Here is a 17509-nt window from a genome sequence, read left to right as displayed (position 1 = left end):
CAAATTTGGTGTCTTGGCTCTATTCTCGTGCAAACACCAAAGTCGCGTTAAAATATTTCATTAACCTAGGGAACTGCCACAAAAGTTGCACACTTTATTATCCACGACAATTGATTTCTTGGCTTTTGTGAATAAAAAATAATGTTTTTCGTAAATGAAAAATTTCAAATGATGGATTTTCCGGAAATTAATAAAAAATTATCAATTTTTCAAAAATTAAAATTTCATATTATCGACTTTTCAAAAAAAAAAAATTAAAACTTCACATTATCGATTTGTCAAAAATTGAAAATGGCAGATTACCGATCATTCAAAATTTATCGATTTTTACAGGAAGATGGAAAGTATGTAACTCTGAAATCTAATGTCGTGGAAAATGGTTTCTACTCGGGAGTCTTATAGATTTTTTCTCATTAATTTATTGATTTTTGTATTGTCATGATCTCAATTTGAAAAAAAGAAAGAAAATGTAATAATTATCGATATATTTTTTTAAATAAAACTGTTTTTGAAATTAAATCTTCACGTGGCCTTTTCGAATTTTGTTATTCTCAACAATAATCGATAATCCGTGAGATTGATAAAATCGATAAATTTCAATTATTTCTCACTTTTATACTCGTCAATACCACATTTATTACTCGCCGCTTATTCACATTACTCCAATGAACTGCAGACAATCAAAGGTGAGGTGCACGAGAAATGCGCCAGCATTTGCTTGCGCAATTCACGATACCGTATATTTTTCAGAAAAATTCTCACATCTGGGACAACGTCTGTACCGCCGGCACTCGTCGTAATCCGTATTACGTCTGCTGTGAGTTTGAGAGTCGGGAAAAACTGATAGTTTTTGTTGTTTCTGTTCAAAAATCGATAATTTCTCAAAAATAAATATTTTGAAAATTTAGAAAATATCGATTTTTCCGTAAAATCTATATTTTACACAAAAATTTTCACCTACGTGTAATTATCGATTTTTGTTCCAGAAAAGAGTTAAAATTAAAATTTTCGAATTATTGATTTTTTTGTTGGTAAAAATAGCATACAGGGTGGGCCAAAAGTATGGTAACACATGAAGCGCTCTTTTACATGAGCTTTTCGCGCGACTGCCACGTCATACGTACATTCTTCTATCGAATACTGATAGCTGAATAAATTTCCTTCAATTTGACTCAAAATTTGTAATGTTTCCCAATAAGGTGCGATCTTTATCACCTCGACAATTTGGCGAACCCTTTCGAAAAAACGGTAATTTGGCACGCGGCACTTCCCACACAAACACACCTCCCACGCACGCCAATAATTTTCAGATGTATGATTTTTATGTTAAATTGAAAGTTAAAGAAGTGAAGAAGCGTTTTTAATTGTTTTTGTAGCATATAAAAATGTTCTGTGTCGACACTGGCGCCTAGCAAGAACCTTTGTATATTTCATGAATTCAACTTTGCGAAATTTACTCAGTTTTTTTGGTTTCGCAAGGCGTAACGACCCACAAAATCATCCGAGCTCAATTTTCTAAAAAAATTCTGGAAAGTCAGGTCAAAACGTCTCGAAAAATACTAAAATAAATTTATCTGAATACTGCTACTCGCCGCTCACATCCATCTTTCTGGCGACTATGCCATTCAAGACTTAACCTACTGCCGCAGTCCATGACAGAAATACCGTGATAGAAAATATTTTGATTTTTGTTTTTAAAGAATCTCTAGACCAAGGGCATTCTTTGAACTATAAAAACTTGTAAGACACTTTATGGATTCCTCAAGAAAAATGTAGAAATCCCGCAGAATGCCGACTTGCGTGCCATAAAGATCGTGATCTCAAAAGTTCTGAAGGCCTGCAGCAATGCGGATGGATATATTTTGAAAATTCAAAACGTTCATCTGGTCAGTATTTTATGGAGAACAAAACTTGTACAAATTGATGTAATAACTCTCTCCACTAGTAAAGTTATAGAGCTGCAAACGTGTTACCATACTTTTGGCCCACCCTGTAATTCCTAAAAATCAATACTTCGAAAATATTTTTGATTTTAAGTAAAAAGCGATATTTTTTCACGTTCTTTTTTTTGATTATCGATTTTATGCAGACGGCACCACCGGCTCCACCACCTCATCACTGTCAATTTTGGAATTTTCACGTGAACAAATCACCGTAGTGTCGCCACGTGTCAAATGTCCCCTCAAGGTGAGAATATTGGAAAAAAATCATTTCAAAATTTGATCGCTGTACAAAATGCCATTTTTAACAACTATCTATCGTCAGATTCCGACCGGAAATGTATTGATTTTTTGATTTTTTGGACTAAAAATCAATAAATCAATATATATTTTTATTTTCAGCAAAAAATTGTGGAAAAACCGAAGAAAAGGAATGTATATGTCACGAACTGGGATCGTGCAGCGGCGGAGCAACCAAAGGCACTTGCCACGTGGATTTATCAGCCATTTGATAAGAGAAAGGTGGGTCGAGAATTGCGCCAAGGCTCTATCATTTTGTTGGCTTGTTGGACATCCTATCAGAAAGACATACCTGAAATTTCAGTTCGATAAGACTATTTTGAGCAGTGTTACCAGGCCTTGAAGTTTCTTATAAGATTAATCGACCGCGTCGCAGGTTGTTTGCTTTGACTAGTTGTAACTTTGCTCCCAGTGGATTGATTTGAAATTTTTTGTGTGGCTAGCTGTGTATTATTACGTACATTCAATTCAAAAAATTTTCAGTACAACAACCGCACGGCATCCGACGCCTTCGACGCCTACCAACACCGCCTGAAACTGAAAAAACTGCCCGAGACAAAGCAAAAAGTCACAAAAACCACCAAAAGACATGTGACTATCAATGAAGCGGCGACTCAAGTCATTCAGGATGTGTGGTGAGTTTGCACTAGAAACGCGCCAAGGCACGAGTTTTGCGTTAAGGCGTTAACAGTAGTATACATACATACATCAGAAATCAATACAGAGAAATCAATACACAGCTCTACGAGCATTTTGAACAATTTTGAACAGTTACGTAGATTTTGAACAGTTACGTAGATTTGAAGTATTGAGAAAAACCGCGACGCAGACTAAAGTTTTGAACCACTGTAACTTTGCTCGCACTGTTCGAAGACTTTCAAAATTTTTTGTGAACGCTCCCAATGTAATTGTTAATATGATGACGTCATCATTGCTCCTTGGCGTATTTTTCGTGCCATGACGCAATTCTTGATCATTAAATTTGAAGCCCTAATTTTCCTAGTTTCAGCCACCTCCAACCGAAATCCTACCAAAAAATTCGCATATCAAATTGTCGAAATGATGAGGTGAAAATCGATAGTTTCTCTGCTAACCGAGTTCCAAAAGACGATGATATTGACGACCTGAACGTGAATGTTCCAGTTGAAGATGATGATGACGTGGAACTCGATGACGTCATCCTTGCTCAAAATCCGGCGTTTTACGGCACAATTGAAGCGGAAAAGTGTGCAGAACGAGTTGCCGCACATCTATCGATGGCCTGTGAAAACATGGAACGTTTGCAATTTGTGACGGAAGCCGTGTATCCACAGAGCGCCGCTCATTTGGTGAGTGATTGCCTAATATGGAAAATAAATATTGATTTTTTTGCAGAAGAAGCTTCAAGAAATCGATGATGACGTCAAGGATTTCAATTGTCAGATGAGACAGCGTCGTGTCAAAGCTTCGAATCCAGGAGTACGTACTTTTAAGTTTCTGTGTGAAATTTCATGGCTGGACCGCGACGCGACACGAAACTCATGAAATTTTTGAAACTTTAGCGTTTTAATTCAGAACATCAAATTAGATGAAAAAAATGAACCACAGAAAATTTCAGAGCTGTAGCCACATTTTGAGCAAAGTTAAGGTGGTTTGAAAGTCCTAGCGACACACGACGCATGTCAAAACTTGCAGTTACCCTAACTTTGCTCTTAGTAGACACAGAGCTCTGAAATTTTTTGAGCGTGCTCCCCATGCAATAGAAAACTTGTTTGCGCAATTTTGGTGCCTTGCAAACACCATAACCGTGTAAAAATATTTTATTATTCCAGGGAACAGTCACAAAAGTTGCACACTTCATTATCCACGGCAATTGATTTTCCTCGATTTTTGCGAATAAAGAATTTATTGATTGGATTTCCAATTTTTTAAACCTTTTTTGTAGTCACCTAACAACCCGGATTTTCAAGTAGATTTTTAACAATTTTCAGGAAAGCGAATAACTGGAAATAATGCCTAAGTGCCTAAGACTAAGCCTAAAAATGAGCCTAAGGCTAAACCAAAAAAAATCCTAAGCCTAAGCCCTGTGACATAAGCCGGCAAAGTGAAGCAAAACGGCTTGTTTTTTGCGCTGTTATGAGCTTCATTCTTATTTGTTAGACCTTGTGTGTCCCCAAGCCAAGCTATTTCGTCGACATGATGATAAAAATTGGTTTTTGATTTAAACGAATTTTTTGACGCCATACTTATTTATTCGAGAAAAAATAAGCATATATAAAATAGGAAATTCAACAGAGAGTCAAACAAATTAAACGCTTTTTCAAACTGAACTTTCAGGAAAAATAGCAATACGTTTTATCTGAAAAGGGTTGTTTGCTATTATATTGTTTTGTTGCAGAGAACTTATTAATAATATTTATTTTTAAAAAAACCATGTTTTTAAAATTGAAACCAGATACCAAAATAAAAAAAAAGAGAAATATAAGCATAATGAAAAGTTAGGAGAATTTCAGCAGTTTCTAGAAGGATTTGTGGAAGTCCATGTGCTGACTGAACCGACGTTTTGGTCGACTTGAATCCCCACTTGCTGGCCTGAAGTCTCCGGCGATTCCTCAGAATTGTTTGATTTATTATCGTGTTTTTTGAAGCTCACGAAACCGAGAAAAGTTAGACAAGCTATGAGTAAAGGGCCGCCAACTAGAATGAGAACGGTAATGATCACCACTAACAGAAATATATCTGAGGCGTCCATTTTTTGGAGAATTCGAAGAAGTGACGAAACAACAAGACTGCCTGCTCTTTTGTACTTTTTTGAAAGTAGTTGATATTGACAAAATGAAATTAGTACGCGTTGTAGTAAACATCTCTGTTGATTCACTGAACGTTGTGATGTTGAAAATGAATCTGTAAATGTCATATATGGAAAGAGTTGTGTTAAAAAAAATTTAAAAAGAAACCATTTTTCATTTTGAAGCCGCCTATCTACCAAGAGGAAAATCAAAAAACATGCAGGTAAAGCAAATATAGAGACAAAAGTGTGCGCCCAGTTTTCGGACGGTGGTTTTGCGACACGCGGAACTGCGATTTATGCTCTTTTCGGTATTAATATTCACGTGCAGCTGGTAAGAAAATAAGATTGTCCCGGTTCTTTGCAGATCCTAAGTTTCTAGGTTTATGCGACTGCAACAGAAGTGGACAGATAAAAATCATCTCAGTACGCCGAAGTAGGTTGCCTTGGATTCAGACATTTCTATACCTGAATGAAATTTTAAAATGTCTTTTAAAACATTGTCAAGTCTTCCCTGACTACTTTACTTCTTGCTATCTTTGCGGTCAATTTTGCTGTGAATTCTCATAAAATTGAAAGTTTATTGAACCGAATTTTTTAAATCCCATCACAAATAATACAATTAAAAACACAATAATTCAATTATAGTCGGTACTCAGCTTGGTAAGCCTCAACAGTGTATATAGTATTCCTTAATCAGGAGAACGCCATGACCATTGTGAAGATGAATGTTACAATGAAAATTATTATAGCGAGAATAAAAACCACATGCAAATATGTAGCAGAATCCATTTCTTCCTGGTGAACTTTTGTTTTCTTGAAGTTCTTTTGTATGAATTCTCTGTTGAGGAGTTGATGCAATATTTGAAATTTCAGCAAACACATGTACTTGTTGAAGATGAAAACATGATGCATGGTATGAGAAAAAGCAATTTCAGTGTTTTAGAGACTTGGTTTCTAGGAAGATGCAAAGTTTTTGACTGCATTTGTCTCGTTTCGGAGGTTTCGTTCCTAGATACAATTACAATCAAACTTAAATTTTGTGAGTGTAACGTCAATGCGCGAAATTCCAGAAATTGACAGAAAACAATCTACGAAAACTATGTATTTTTACAAAAAAATTTGAAATTTTTTTATGAGAACAATTTCAATCAAGAACTATTGATTTTTTTTGAAGCAATAATCCGTTTTCTGTGATATAAATCTAAAAGGCCAAATAGAAATAGTCCTGCATAGTGGATAATCTGAACTTGATACGACGATCTTTATTGTAAAATGACAATTAATCTTTGAACTTTTCAATCAAAAATAGAACTACACGTTTTTTCAACAAAACATTAGTTGAGATATATATTTTATCACATTTTTAAATAGCTAAACAATTGTGATTTGTTCAAAAAAAAATTGATAATTTTCTGGAAAAATCTATCAATCAATTATCGAGAATGGCGATAGTTTTCGAAAAAAAGTTAAATTTCGATACGTTTTGTAAAAAAACGAAATTTAATTTTAAAACAAATTTAGTATTTAAACAAATCAATAAACCTTACAATTAGGGAAAAAAACCTGAAAAATTAGTGAACTTTCAAAAAAAAAAATCGGAAATATTGATGACTTCTTCAACAAATTGACACCTTTTGGAAAAAAAGTCATTAAATTTAGAAGGTCTATTTTTTCGAAAAAATACCAAAAAATATACTTGAAAGAAACAAGCCTCTGTCGTTTTAAGCCGCCCCATTCCCCCTCCTGGACCAGGTGAAATATTTAAAATATGTTCTTGAACTGTTAGAAATGTTTTAAATCAGATATTTTTCTTTTCTCGCCGCCCGTATTTTTCCTGAAAAGAGCATCTAAAGCCCGTAAGAAAATTATAAACTAAAAAAGGAGAAAACATTTGAATATAAACATTTATATAATTGTTAAATACTGAATAAAAAAACGACAGTGCTCATTGAAAGAAAATTTTCAAATGGAACTATTTGTCAAGAGGGAATGAATGGGGTGGAAAATTAAAACTTTTGTGAATAAAAATGAAAAATTGAGCTCATCATCGGGTGGAGAACGTAGCAGGGACACATCTAGAAAGTTTTTCAAAATAATTTGAGAAACTATGGTCAAAAAGTACAAATGATCACAACAATCGGTACTTATACTTATTGGAGGGGGAATTTGGAAAGAGAAGGTAAAAAGATATCAGAGGGTTTTGGGGGGAATCTCCAAGTAATTTTAGTTTAAAAATCAAAGACGGTCACCCGTATTAAAAAGAGAATGAAGGGAAGAGAAGATGAGATAAATATATTTCATTTTAAGAGAAATGAATGTTAGGAAAGTAATGAAAATACGATAAGGAAACATAGTGGAAGAAGGAAAGAATGAACAGATGAAGAATTACATCCGTCTGTATCACACGATTGAACACATCCTTTATATTGATGACCTTCGTATTTAAAACTACCACAATGCGATATCCGCACGATTTCGGTGTCTGCCGTAAGGGTGCCTGAGTCGAGAGCACATGTTCGGATTACTAGCGTCTTCGATTCGTTGTCGGCTGTAATTAATAAAAAGTTTTTAAAAGCTTCTTACTCTTGCCCAAAAATATTCACTTACAAAACTTGCGCAAAAGTTGCTTTAATCAAATTCTTGCCAAACTTTAACCCAAGTTTGAAACAGCCCAATAAATGTGAACATTTTTGGTGCAAACGTGGGAAATAAGCTAGAACAAATTTAAAAGTTACAAAAAGTATTTCTTTACATTTTTCCCACATCCAAAATTGATTGAAACTTCAGTACTTTTTTTGTATTTTTTTTGTTTGAATAAAATTATAATATTGCTAAATTTTTTTCAGAAACTCGATACCGAAAAAATGGCGAGAATCAAGATGTTAGCTGAAATTCATCGATTCTTAAAACAAATTTAAATTGCCACGCATTTTTTGAGAAATTTAAATTCATCTTTTAGGACCATTTTGAGGCTTTCAGGATAATATCAATTTCATCACTTTTTTAAAAACAGAAATACAGTTTCTTTTTCGCCAATTGGCTGAGAAAAAGGAAAAATTCCCAATAGATCACTATTGAGGTCGTTTTGTGCAAATTTCAGGCAAATTGTGGCTGAAAATTGATTTTTGTTTAATTTCTAAAGCGTTCCAAAAATATAAATATGTTTCACAGTGTTAAGATTTTAAAATGCTTTTCTATATAACAAGGTTTTTACGCTGGCAAAAATGCACAAACAAACCTCGATAGCCCACAATTTTGATGCAATGGTCCGCGGGAAACAAGCCGTGTCGTCCTTTTTTGTACGCCCAACATGGATAGTTATAGTTGGCGACTGCCGATGCATCGCGATCCCTTGATGAAAGATCCATGGTCGAGTTGAATGGATCCTCGCATCCCTTGTTTTCGCCGTCGAACGAGCTGCACACAAAACAACCGATTCCTGATACTCCTGAAGCTTCAAATGTTATCAATGTGGGTTTTGTTATATAGTTTGTGGATTGGGGAATACTTATTCAATAGTTGGAGCATTCTAAAAGTGTTTGAGCTCTTTTTAACTTGAAAACTTTTATTTTGAAAGATACTCTGTTAAAATAGAGCCTACAAAAATTGGATACAGAGGAGCATTTTAAATTTAAAATAAGTAGATCTGAATTGTTTTAATCCCGCTTTTTCATTAAAATAAATTATTGAAAAATGCTCTTAGAGAAATTTTTCCAGGTCCAATTTTGATTTTAAGACGTTTTCTGAACCTGAAAACCACTCGAGATTTTTTTGAAAAGAAATCGTGTTTTTTTTTCAAAAAAAAAATCGGTAAAAAAAACTAAAATTTCTAGAAAACTTTCAAAATGTTTGTCTAATTTTAAACATTCTAAAATCATCTTGGATTTTGGAACGATTTTAAAAACCTTAAAAATTATGAAAAATGCACTAAAAATTTCAATAAAAAGTGTTCCGATCTATAATTTATTTATTTTTATTTAAATGATTCTCTTCCGAACGGTATTCATTGGGATTCATTATGAATTTTAGTTTTTAAAAAACTTCAACAAATTTAAAGATAAAGAATGCTCCAAAATTCCACAGTTTTGATAAATACCTTCCATGACGGCGAGCGAAAGTACAAGGAAAACAGCGAACTGTTTGTAGATGGGCGGAAACAAGAGGAGAACAGACGACGACGGCTTGACGGATGGGCAAACGAGGCGGGACATGCACGCGTGGATGATCCGTGTCTCGCCCCCGACAGCCCCGCCTCTCCGGTGAGCAACAGAGCAACTAGTTGGGCTCTGTGGCAATGGAGAGCCCGATGGCTGAACGGTTTGGAGAAGGTGGATTTAAGGTCGACGAGAGGGTGGAGAGATCTGTAAAATTGGATAGAGTTATATGGAATTTAGTCACGAAAAAAGAAAATTGACAAGTATTCAAAGATTCAAAAGAAAAAGAGACGAAATGAATAAATAGGTGATTAGTTTAATTGTATAAACGTTTGCAATCTTTTCGATTTTCTTATGAAGTAAATGATGAATCATTTTATCAGGAATTCTGAGTTTAGTGAAACAAAGTATTTAGTTTTCTGGAATTTTCATTATTCGAAATTGTGCAAAAAATTTAAATAAACTATAAAAATCGATGAGCAATTTGGGGGAAAACGCAAGTTGCTTGAAAAGTTAGTGAGGGTGTGTGTGTATCATTTAACTAGATCCGAAAAGCAACAGAAAAGGAAATTAACGGGGCGACGTCTTATTCCCCATCGCCTCGTTTTTTTTGCCACAAACGTCTTGAAGAAAATGATTGTAAAAAGAGAGAGAGAGTAATACATACACTCTTAATGTTATTGGAACAAAAAAATGGTGGAGGGAAAGGGGTGTCTCGAGTGCTCTTCACCTTTTTACAGCCCCAAAGCCGACTAATGAGAAACATGGAAAGGGGGGGGGAGAAATGGAAATTTTCAGATTTTCAGATGAGAGAGAGATTATATCATTGAATAAATGAGTCATTCTTGCAAGAATGGGAATGAAATGATGTCAGGAAAAGACCACGGCTCATCGAATAAAAAAAAATATAACAAACTGAACAACATTTCTGAAAAAAATTACAGAACATTTTTTTCAGTTAGTTAGACGATTTCAATCTCAGATAGTTAAAGTAGTATTGATCACAAAATAGCAAAAAACCAAGAAATGGGAAGAGCGTATTTTGGGGAGTTAGTCGAGCAGTCATCTCAAAATTAATCATATTTCTTGCCATTTTAAAAAGTTTTCAGTTTATGCTTCAATTGCGTTTTTCCTCAAACTTATTGGATTTTTCACTCTTTTGGGTACTGAAAATCATTTAATTTTTATAAATTTTTGCAATAAAATTTGAAAAATGCACTGTCCAAAATATGACGAAAAAGAGAAAAATTTTAATAATCAATTATTGCCCAAGCATTTGAAACTGAAATAATTTTTTTTAAACATGAAATTCAAAGACAACTTCTCCAAACAGTTTGGAGAATTTGTGCTTACTATTAGTTAACAAATTTTACGAAAATTACTATAACTTTGTGCGTTATAAAGCTGTGACGTCACAAAAATACATCTCATGTGCGGACGCATTTTTCGTATGTTAAATTGGGGATGGTCAGCCTTGGGCATCTAAAAATACTCTTTTAAATTTTTGATCAATGCTAAAACCACTTGAAGCATCACTACAAACTTTTCAGTGATCAACAGAGGAAAAGAATGAAAATAAAAAAGAAACATGGAAAGAGTTCACTGAGAGCAGGGAAAGAGAGAATATACGATTACGCGAGGGCTCCTTTTCATTCTCAACTTGTTCTTTTTTTTCGGAGAAACAACCCCGTGCAACAACAACAAAAATGGAAGAACATGAGTAGTGGAATGAGAAAAAAACAAAAAAAGGAACAAAGTACACAAATTTTTTCTTCGTTAATGAATTCCTAGAAATCGTTTTTTTTTGTTTTGAGTTTCAAAGAAGTTGCAACAGGAAACAGGAAAGTACACTAGGGATTCTGAGGATGACAAGTGCATTTTCAAACAGAAAAAGATGAATTTCAGGGAAAAAGTGGAGGTTCTTTGTTGGTTTAGAGCAAGAAAAAGGGGTTAAACTCAAAGTAAGGAGTTCAGAAAATAAAAAAAGTAGCAAAATTGTTCAGTTTATAATTTATTTTGAATTCGCGTGAAAATCAAAGGAGCTGAGCCGACCAATCAGCGGTCTCGAGAGCTGATTGGTTCATTCGAATTCCAAGGAATATATACATTTTTAAAAGACTTTTGAATATTGTGAAAGTTTTCATTCTGAATTACCGAGACTTTAATTTGTTTTTTTTTCGTATAAAGATTACACACATAATGCACATAAATGCACATAAATACATTGTGATAAATTCTGAACAAGTGGGAAAAATTCAATTAAAAAAAATTATCCCTGAACACGTAGCCCAAATCCCCCTGCGCTAACTCGACCAATATCCCGAAACGTGAAAAAAGACACGCACACTTGCTCTTTTGCAGACACGTTTCATCTTTGCTGCAACATTGAAGAGGGCTGGTTTAACTCTAACTAATTGTGACGCAATATTACTTTTTTGCGGGTTTTTAGTGAAAAACTGCTTATTTTAGCATTGTAAACCAGTTTTTGGAACAAAACTTAATATAAAAATGTTGGAGTTTATCTACTCAAAAAAATATTGCTCAATCTGAAAATAAAAAGCGAAAGTTGCTGCCGTTTGCCATAAAAAGTTCCGGTCAAATATGTTCGGCAAATGACAACTATTGAAGCTATTTTAACAAAAGTATGTATGATTTTTTGGTTAAAAAAACATTTTCCTGAATTTTTATATAAATTTCTGATTCAAAAAGTTGAATTATTTTGCTAAAATTAGGGAGTGGGCAAGTATGATACCGCTGTGAAATACTTAGTATTAGAACATTTTCACATTTTTTTTCCAGGAAAAAAGCATGATGTAAAAGTAGTAGTTGTAAGTTTGAATAAAATTGAAATAAAATTAGCCGAGCTCTTTAGACAAAATGGGCGGCAAAAAATGTAAAGTGAGAGTGTCTCTCTCGGAGTGTACCCCCGACTGAAGGCTCGGGGGGTTAAGCCAAGGCAGTGGGACCCCACTATTTGCTGGTATTCAAGTGTATCACGTTACCAATTAAATGGACGTGGTGGTGGTGGAGAAGCTTCAAATCCTCTTCTGCGCTGCTGAACCACCACAGGAAAAGCAGGAAACAAGAGGTTGGGAGAATGTCTCTGTGTGCCTCAGAGAGGGAGAGTGCGGGCGCGGAGCAGCGTGGCAGACGCCAGAAGCATACGTAGCACGAATAGGGCGCTCTTGGGAGCCCGCCCCGGTGAACCGGAGCACGTTTGAAAGCAGAAACACAACCATCACAAAATGAATTATGTAGAAGAGGGGAATAAAGCGGCGGCGGTGCTGACACGGCTCCCAGTGTCACATACACACAAATGGAATAGAAACGACGCTCAAAAAAAAGATTGGAAGAAGAGGAAAGGTCAAGTACATGTAGCTTGGAATTCATAGATTCAACGTTTTTATAAAAGAAGCTTTTAAGTTATTACCCCCTTTATAAAAAAGTATACTTTGGACTATGGAAAAGCATGAATAATTTGGAAGAAGGGATTTCAAATAGATTTCAAAAAAAAAAAATCAAATAGTTATCTACAAATAATTAAGGTGCTAACTAGAATTTTAAACCCGACAAAAGTCGTTCTTAAATTATTTTAGTTATTCCTTTTAAGAAATTATGAATAAAACTACCAAGCTATGATTCTTTAAAGTAATTTTATTTTTTCAAAAAAATCTGAAGTTTTTCTGATGAACTTTAAATTAAACATCTCAAACGATTTCAAATTGTTCGCATATCCCTCGGTGCCGTTAATATGAAAATAAAAATAAATGTACAGAAGTGCATTTTAGAGCTAAGCAAAGGGGTTCGAAATTAGAGAAAACAATTTCAGATCGAAAAAAAAAGTCATCTGATATTTGTGAAAATTTTTTTTTTCAAATTTTCATAAACTCATATGTGCATAAACTAAAAAAGACAACACAAAATTAAAAGTACAATTTCTGAGTCTGGGCGATCCCTTACATAATGGACAGCTGATTGACGTGACAACTTATCAGGTTTAAGAAAATGTGAAAAAATGTTTCCTTATTTTTCCAGTCAGACATTGCGTGTCTTGAATAAGGGACGGATATACGAGGAATGTTGAGGTCACACACACATACAAAAAAGCAACAAGAAGCACACAAAAAAGGAGAGCAAAAGAATGGAATAATTGTTTGGCTGCAAACCCGAAGAGGAAGAAGGAAAAAAGAGAAAAAGAGTGGAAAATTTCGGGGCACGTCACCACTATGTCAACCTCATTGCATTTGAATAAATAACGTCACATACGAAAAATATAAAATGAACAAAACCGAATAAGTGGGTTACAATGGTGGGGGGAACAAATTGGCTCAATGTGGTGGAGATATAGAAATTGTTTTCTTTTTCAAAAAGACAGATTAAGTCGGAGAAAAGTAACGGAAATTCTTTAAAAGTGGAGTACTGAAATCGAAGACTTCTTTTTATGCCCAAATGTTTTGCACTTTTAAATTTTCCACGTACAGAAAATTTCGGTAATCAATCAGCAAACTGCATGAAACTAATGGAACCACTGATTGGCCATTGGATTTTATAGCGGGAGTTTCAGATAATTTCAATTGAAAATTTGCTATTTAGTTAAAAACTCATTAAAAATTGTTTTTTCTTGAAAATACTTTGCAAAACGAAAATTAACATATTTTATTTTCTGAACGAAGACGAAAACCACAGCTATATTGAATATTTTCAAAGCTCTTTTGGGTGGCAAACCCATTAAAACCTATAGAACTAGGAGAAATGCGGGATTGGAATCGAGGGAAAAGAACGAATAAAAAACTCTAATCGCACAAAAAGACACGAGAAAAATGATGGATTCATTCGAAACGCGGGCGCCCTTATGACGATGACTACGATTGAATAAAAAGAAAAAAAGAGGAAAAGCAGGAAGAATTCATCAAGAGAATGGCTTTTCCGTAAGCGCCGCCGCCTCGAAAAATCCCAAAAAAACTTTTTTTGCTCTTTTTTGTGCTCAGAAATTCGAGATGATGTTGGCTGGTCATACTAGTATCTGCTAGTACTGCTCATGTGGGCTGAGCTATAACGTCGGCGGGAGTAGGAGAAGCAGGGCTCTTTACATGTTTTCACAACTATTTCCCTTATTCTTTCTCTTTTCAGCACATCCGTTCTTGTTTTTTTCAGAGTAAATTCTAGTAGTTTGTTCAGTAGACATCGTGAGAGCCGGGGAAAAAAAATGCAGGAAGGAGCAGGTGAAAATGGATATAACTGTTATTGAGTTGTGCATTTGAGAATAATAATTCGCAATCAGAATAATATTTTCATGAGTATTGTTAAGCATTAGACAAATAGGTTTTTCTCGGAATAAAGCGGAAGCTTGGAAAAAATACAGATTCTAGGGTATCAATAAAGGAATTAGAAGAGGGACGGGCAGGAAAAAAAAGAACAAGGAAATGACGTCGATGAAGATGTATTTTGACGACATGGAATTCTTCTTTTCACTGTTAAAGTCAGTGAAATAATTATTGAATAAGAATTTTGCCATTGTTCTACATTGTTCTACATTGTTCTACGTTGTTCTACGTGTATTGCAATCTTTCCTATAGGTTAAAACGTTTTTTCCTAAATTTTATACAATTTTATTTAATTTTGCAAAAAACTTTCAAAAAAATGTGCTGATTGTTTTGAATCCCCGCGCAAATGATTGGCCCTGCTTGATTTTTTCTTTCATATGTATTTAATTCGAAACATAGTTTTTAATTTTAAAGATATTTTTTTTCGTAAAAATTTCTAACCCCAAAGAAATTTGCTTAAATTTTAAAATTGGTCTAAAATCAATAAATCAACACTAATTTATAATTTTTATGGAAAAATGTCTCACTAGGGAATATCTTCCACCAGCACGCCTCAATCTGAAAGTTTTTTAGGTCAAACGGAAGCTAAGATCATTGGCTAACATAATTTATTTTTCGTTTCTGCTGGCGAAATTATCGGCAAAAAATCAGAAATTGAAAAACGGTATTTTAAAACCAATTATTAAAGAAAATCAGAGAAATCCAACAAATATAGCTAAAAAACGTGAAATTGTAAATCATCTGCATTTTGAACGATAAGTAGCTCTTTTTTTAATTTTACAAAATAGAAATATTCTATGAAAAATTTAGAATAATTAATTAAAAATTTTTAACAGTAACCATTAAGATTGAAAAATGAGAACTGAAATATTTTTTAAGTTATGACAAAAATTGAAAATTGTAAAAAATGCATTCAGAAAATTAGACTGTGTTCAAATTTTTTTAAAGACCTGAATTTTAACATAACTTCAGTTTGACTGAAAATTGTATATTATATTTTAGATTTTTAATAAAAACTAAAAACTAAATTCAAATTAAAAATTGTATCAATACGATCTACATAAAGATCAAACTACAACAAACAAAAAAATTATTAAAATCTATTTCTGACGTCAAGAGATTTTTCATCATCACAACCAGCTAGCTTTTCATTTAGGTTTTCAATCTCTTGTGCAACACTCCTGCAGCCAAGAAATATTTAATTTAGATTTGCCGTAAGGTCAATGAATCATTGCCTAAAATGGCGAGAAATGAGTCTTAAACGTTTCGATAAAAATAAAAAATATCCAGAGAAACAGGAAAAAAAGAAAACGAGAAGAAAATCGATGAGTAGCTCAAGAGTCGTACGGAGAAAACGAAGGAAAAATGGAGAAAAAGCAGCGAAAAACGAAACGAGAGATGTGTTGGAAGGAAACACGGACCCCGCCGTCTTCTTTTCCTCTCTTTCTTCAAAGCTTGAAAGAGCTCACAGCACACTCTCACTCACAAAGAAGAAGCCGACGAGAAATGAAAAAGAATGTGAAAAAAGGAAAATGGAGACGAGAAAAAGAAAACAAAGAAAGGATTTGTGTGTGTGCGTGTGAGATGGAAGAAGTAAAGAAAGAAATCGGAAACGTTCATTGCATTCTTTTTTTCAAGAAAAATGGAAACGAGAAGAGAAAAAGTCCAATCGGCTCAGTTTCCATATTATCTGAAACCCGCTGTGGTTTGAACTTTCAAGAGTTTCTGAGAATTTTTTTCCAAACTTCAAATAAATCGAATTGCATTGAAAAAATAATTACACCAAAAGCATCAACATAAATTTCGAATTAGTATAATTCAAAAACTGATGGAATGCACAAAACACTTTTAACAATGTAGAGGGTCAATGTAGAAATGAAACAATTCAATAAAAAAAACAAAAAATAATAAAATTAAAATACGTGAAATATCTCTTATCTCAAAAGGTCATCAAGAAATGTTTGCTATAAAAGCTTGAGATTTCACATTAGAATCAGTTCAAACAAATCCAATTTATTCAACTGCTCAAGAATTATTTCTCCAAATTGTCTATGGTTCTATTTCGATCATCGTGGAAATCTTGCCGGTTTTCGCATTGTCATGCGAGTAGATTATGAATTGAACTCTAGCCTCGTAATTGTCCAATGTTTCATTTAACTGTGCTGCGGCGTCTTCTGATTGAACCCGATGGTGTGAGCACCAGTGCACCAGTGCCAACAATGATCATTACAGAGACATCAAGGTTGATCAAATTCAGATCTGTTGAAATAAGAACAGAATGTAATGTTACAGAAATAGCAAAGAGCAAAGAACTGTTAAAGACTATGAACTAGATAAAATGCGAGAGACTGAACAAGCCAAGTGGAACCAAAATAATGAGGGCGTCAGATATTTGAGAGTGGAAAAGATTTGTTTCAGTCGTTTCACTCGATTTTTTTTTAGGAATCATATATCAATTTTTCGACGTTTTCAAGAATACAAGTGGTTTCAAGAATATAGTAAAGCAATCAAAGTACAAAACCAAAAATTCAAAACTGAATCGTTTCATTTTTTTCTGTTCTGAAAGGTGAATAATTTCACACTCATAGAATTCACAAAAAGCAAGCTTTCTTCTATTTAATTACTATAATTTAAAATTCCCAGTACGGATATCTCCTGGAAAGTGTTCTTGCTCGTACCGGGAACATAAGAGGCTTCCAACAAGATTATTGTTCGCTATACGTTTTTGTTATGTACTTTTGTCCCAATTCTAGGTATAATAATGAAATAGTAAAAAATCGGAAATCCAGTAACACGTATTTGAAGCAGGTTCTGATCAAATATTGTTTGCATTCATTCTTTGTAGCAGCCTTACTACTTGAATAATATTTTGCATTTTGGATCTTATGACGATGACGGTGAATGAAATCTCGATCAAAATTTTTTCCACTGCTTTTTAGTTGTCAATTACCAATATTTTTAAAATTGGAATTGTATATTGTAATTTGCTTCACAATTTAGGCACGACGATGTGAAATATTT

At 33.9% G+C, this 17509-nt stretch overlaps 2 protein-coding genes and 2 non-coding genes across 5 annotated transcripts; 1 reads left to right on the top strand and 3 right to left on the bottom strand.

Moving 5' to 3' along the window:
* Positions 1-566: 566 nt before the first annotated feature.
* Positions 567-4141, top strand: C30G7.3 (MADF domain-containing protein). The gene is made up of 8 exons (NM_001028517.5): positions 567-686; positions 751-817; positions 2090-2187; positions 2343-2462; positions 2724-2875; positions 3250-3568; positions 3615-3698; positions 4052-4141. Exons 1-8 carry the CDS (start codon positions 666-668, stop codon positions 4094-4096), a joined length of 906 nt encoding a protein of 301 aa, NP_001023688.2. The 5' UTR covers positions 567-665; the 3' UTR covers positions 4097-4141.
* A 2758-nt stretch (positions 4142-6899) lies between these two features.
* Positions 6900-9384, bottom strand: nssp-70 (Protein sleepless). Of its 2 annotated transcripts, none has more exons than NM_001269705.3 (3): positions 9107-9384; positions 8249-8458; positions 6900-7558 (listed from the first exon to the last, which is right to left on the bottom strand). In NM_001269705.3, the coding sequence occupies exons 1-3, from the start codon at positions 9219-9221 to the stop codon at positions 7329-7331; spliced, it is 555 nt and encodes a 184-aa protein (NP_001256634.2). In that variant the 5' UTR covers positions 9222-9384; the 3' UTR covers positions 6900-7328. The 2 variants fall into 2 exon arrangements, with proteins under 2 accessions (NP_001256634.2, NP_001256633.2); NM_001269704.5 differs by having other exon boundaries at positions 6904-7558; positions 8249-8464; positions 9107-9373.
* A 2741-nt stretch (positions 9385-12125) lies between these two features.
* W09D12.5 lies at positions 12126-12421 on the bottom strand. The gene has a single exon (NR_070010.1). It is a non-coding gene; the product is annotated as an Unclassified non-coding RNA W09D12.5 (non-coding RNA).
* A 685-nt stretch (positions 12422-13106) lies between these two features.
* On the bottom strand, positions 13107-13127 carry 21ur-15243. The gene has a single exon (NR_070009.1).
* Between the last annotated feature and the right edge of the window lie 4382 nt (positions 13128-17509).

This window comes from Caenorhabditis elegans, chromosome V (genome assembly GCF_000002985.6).
Source record: "Caenorhabditis elegans chromosome V".
Lineage (NCBI taxonomy): Eukaryota > Metazoa > Nematoda > Chromadorea > Rhabditida > Rhabditidae > Caenorhabditis > Caenorhabditis elegans.
Note: the sequence above shows the minus strand (reverse complement) of the source record. Positions and strands in the feature narration are given on the sequence as shown.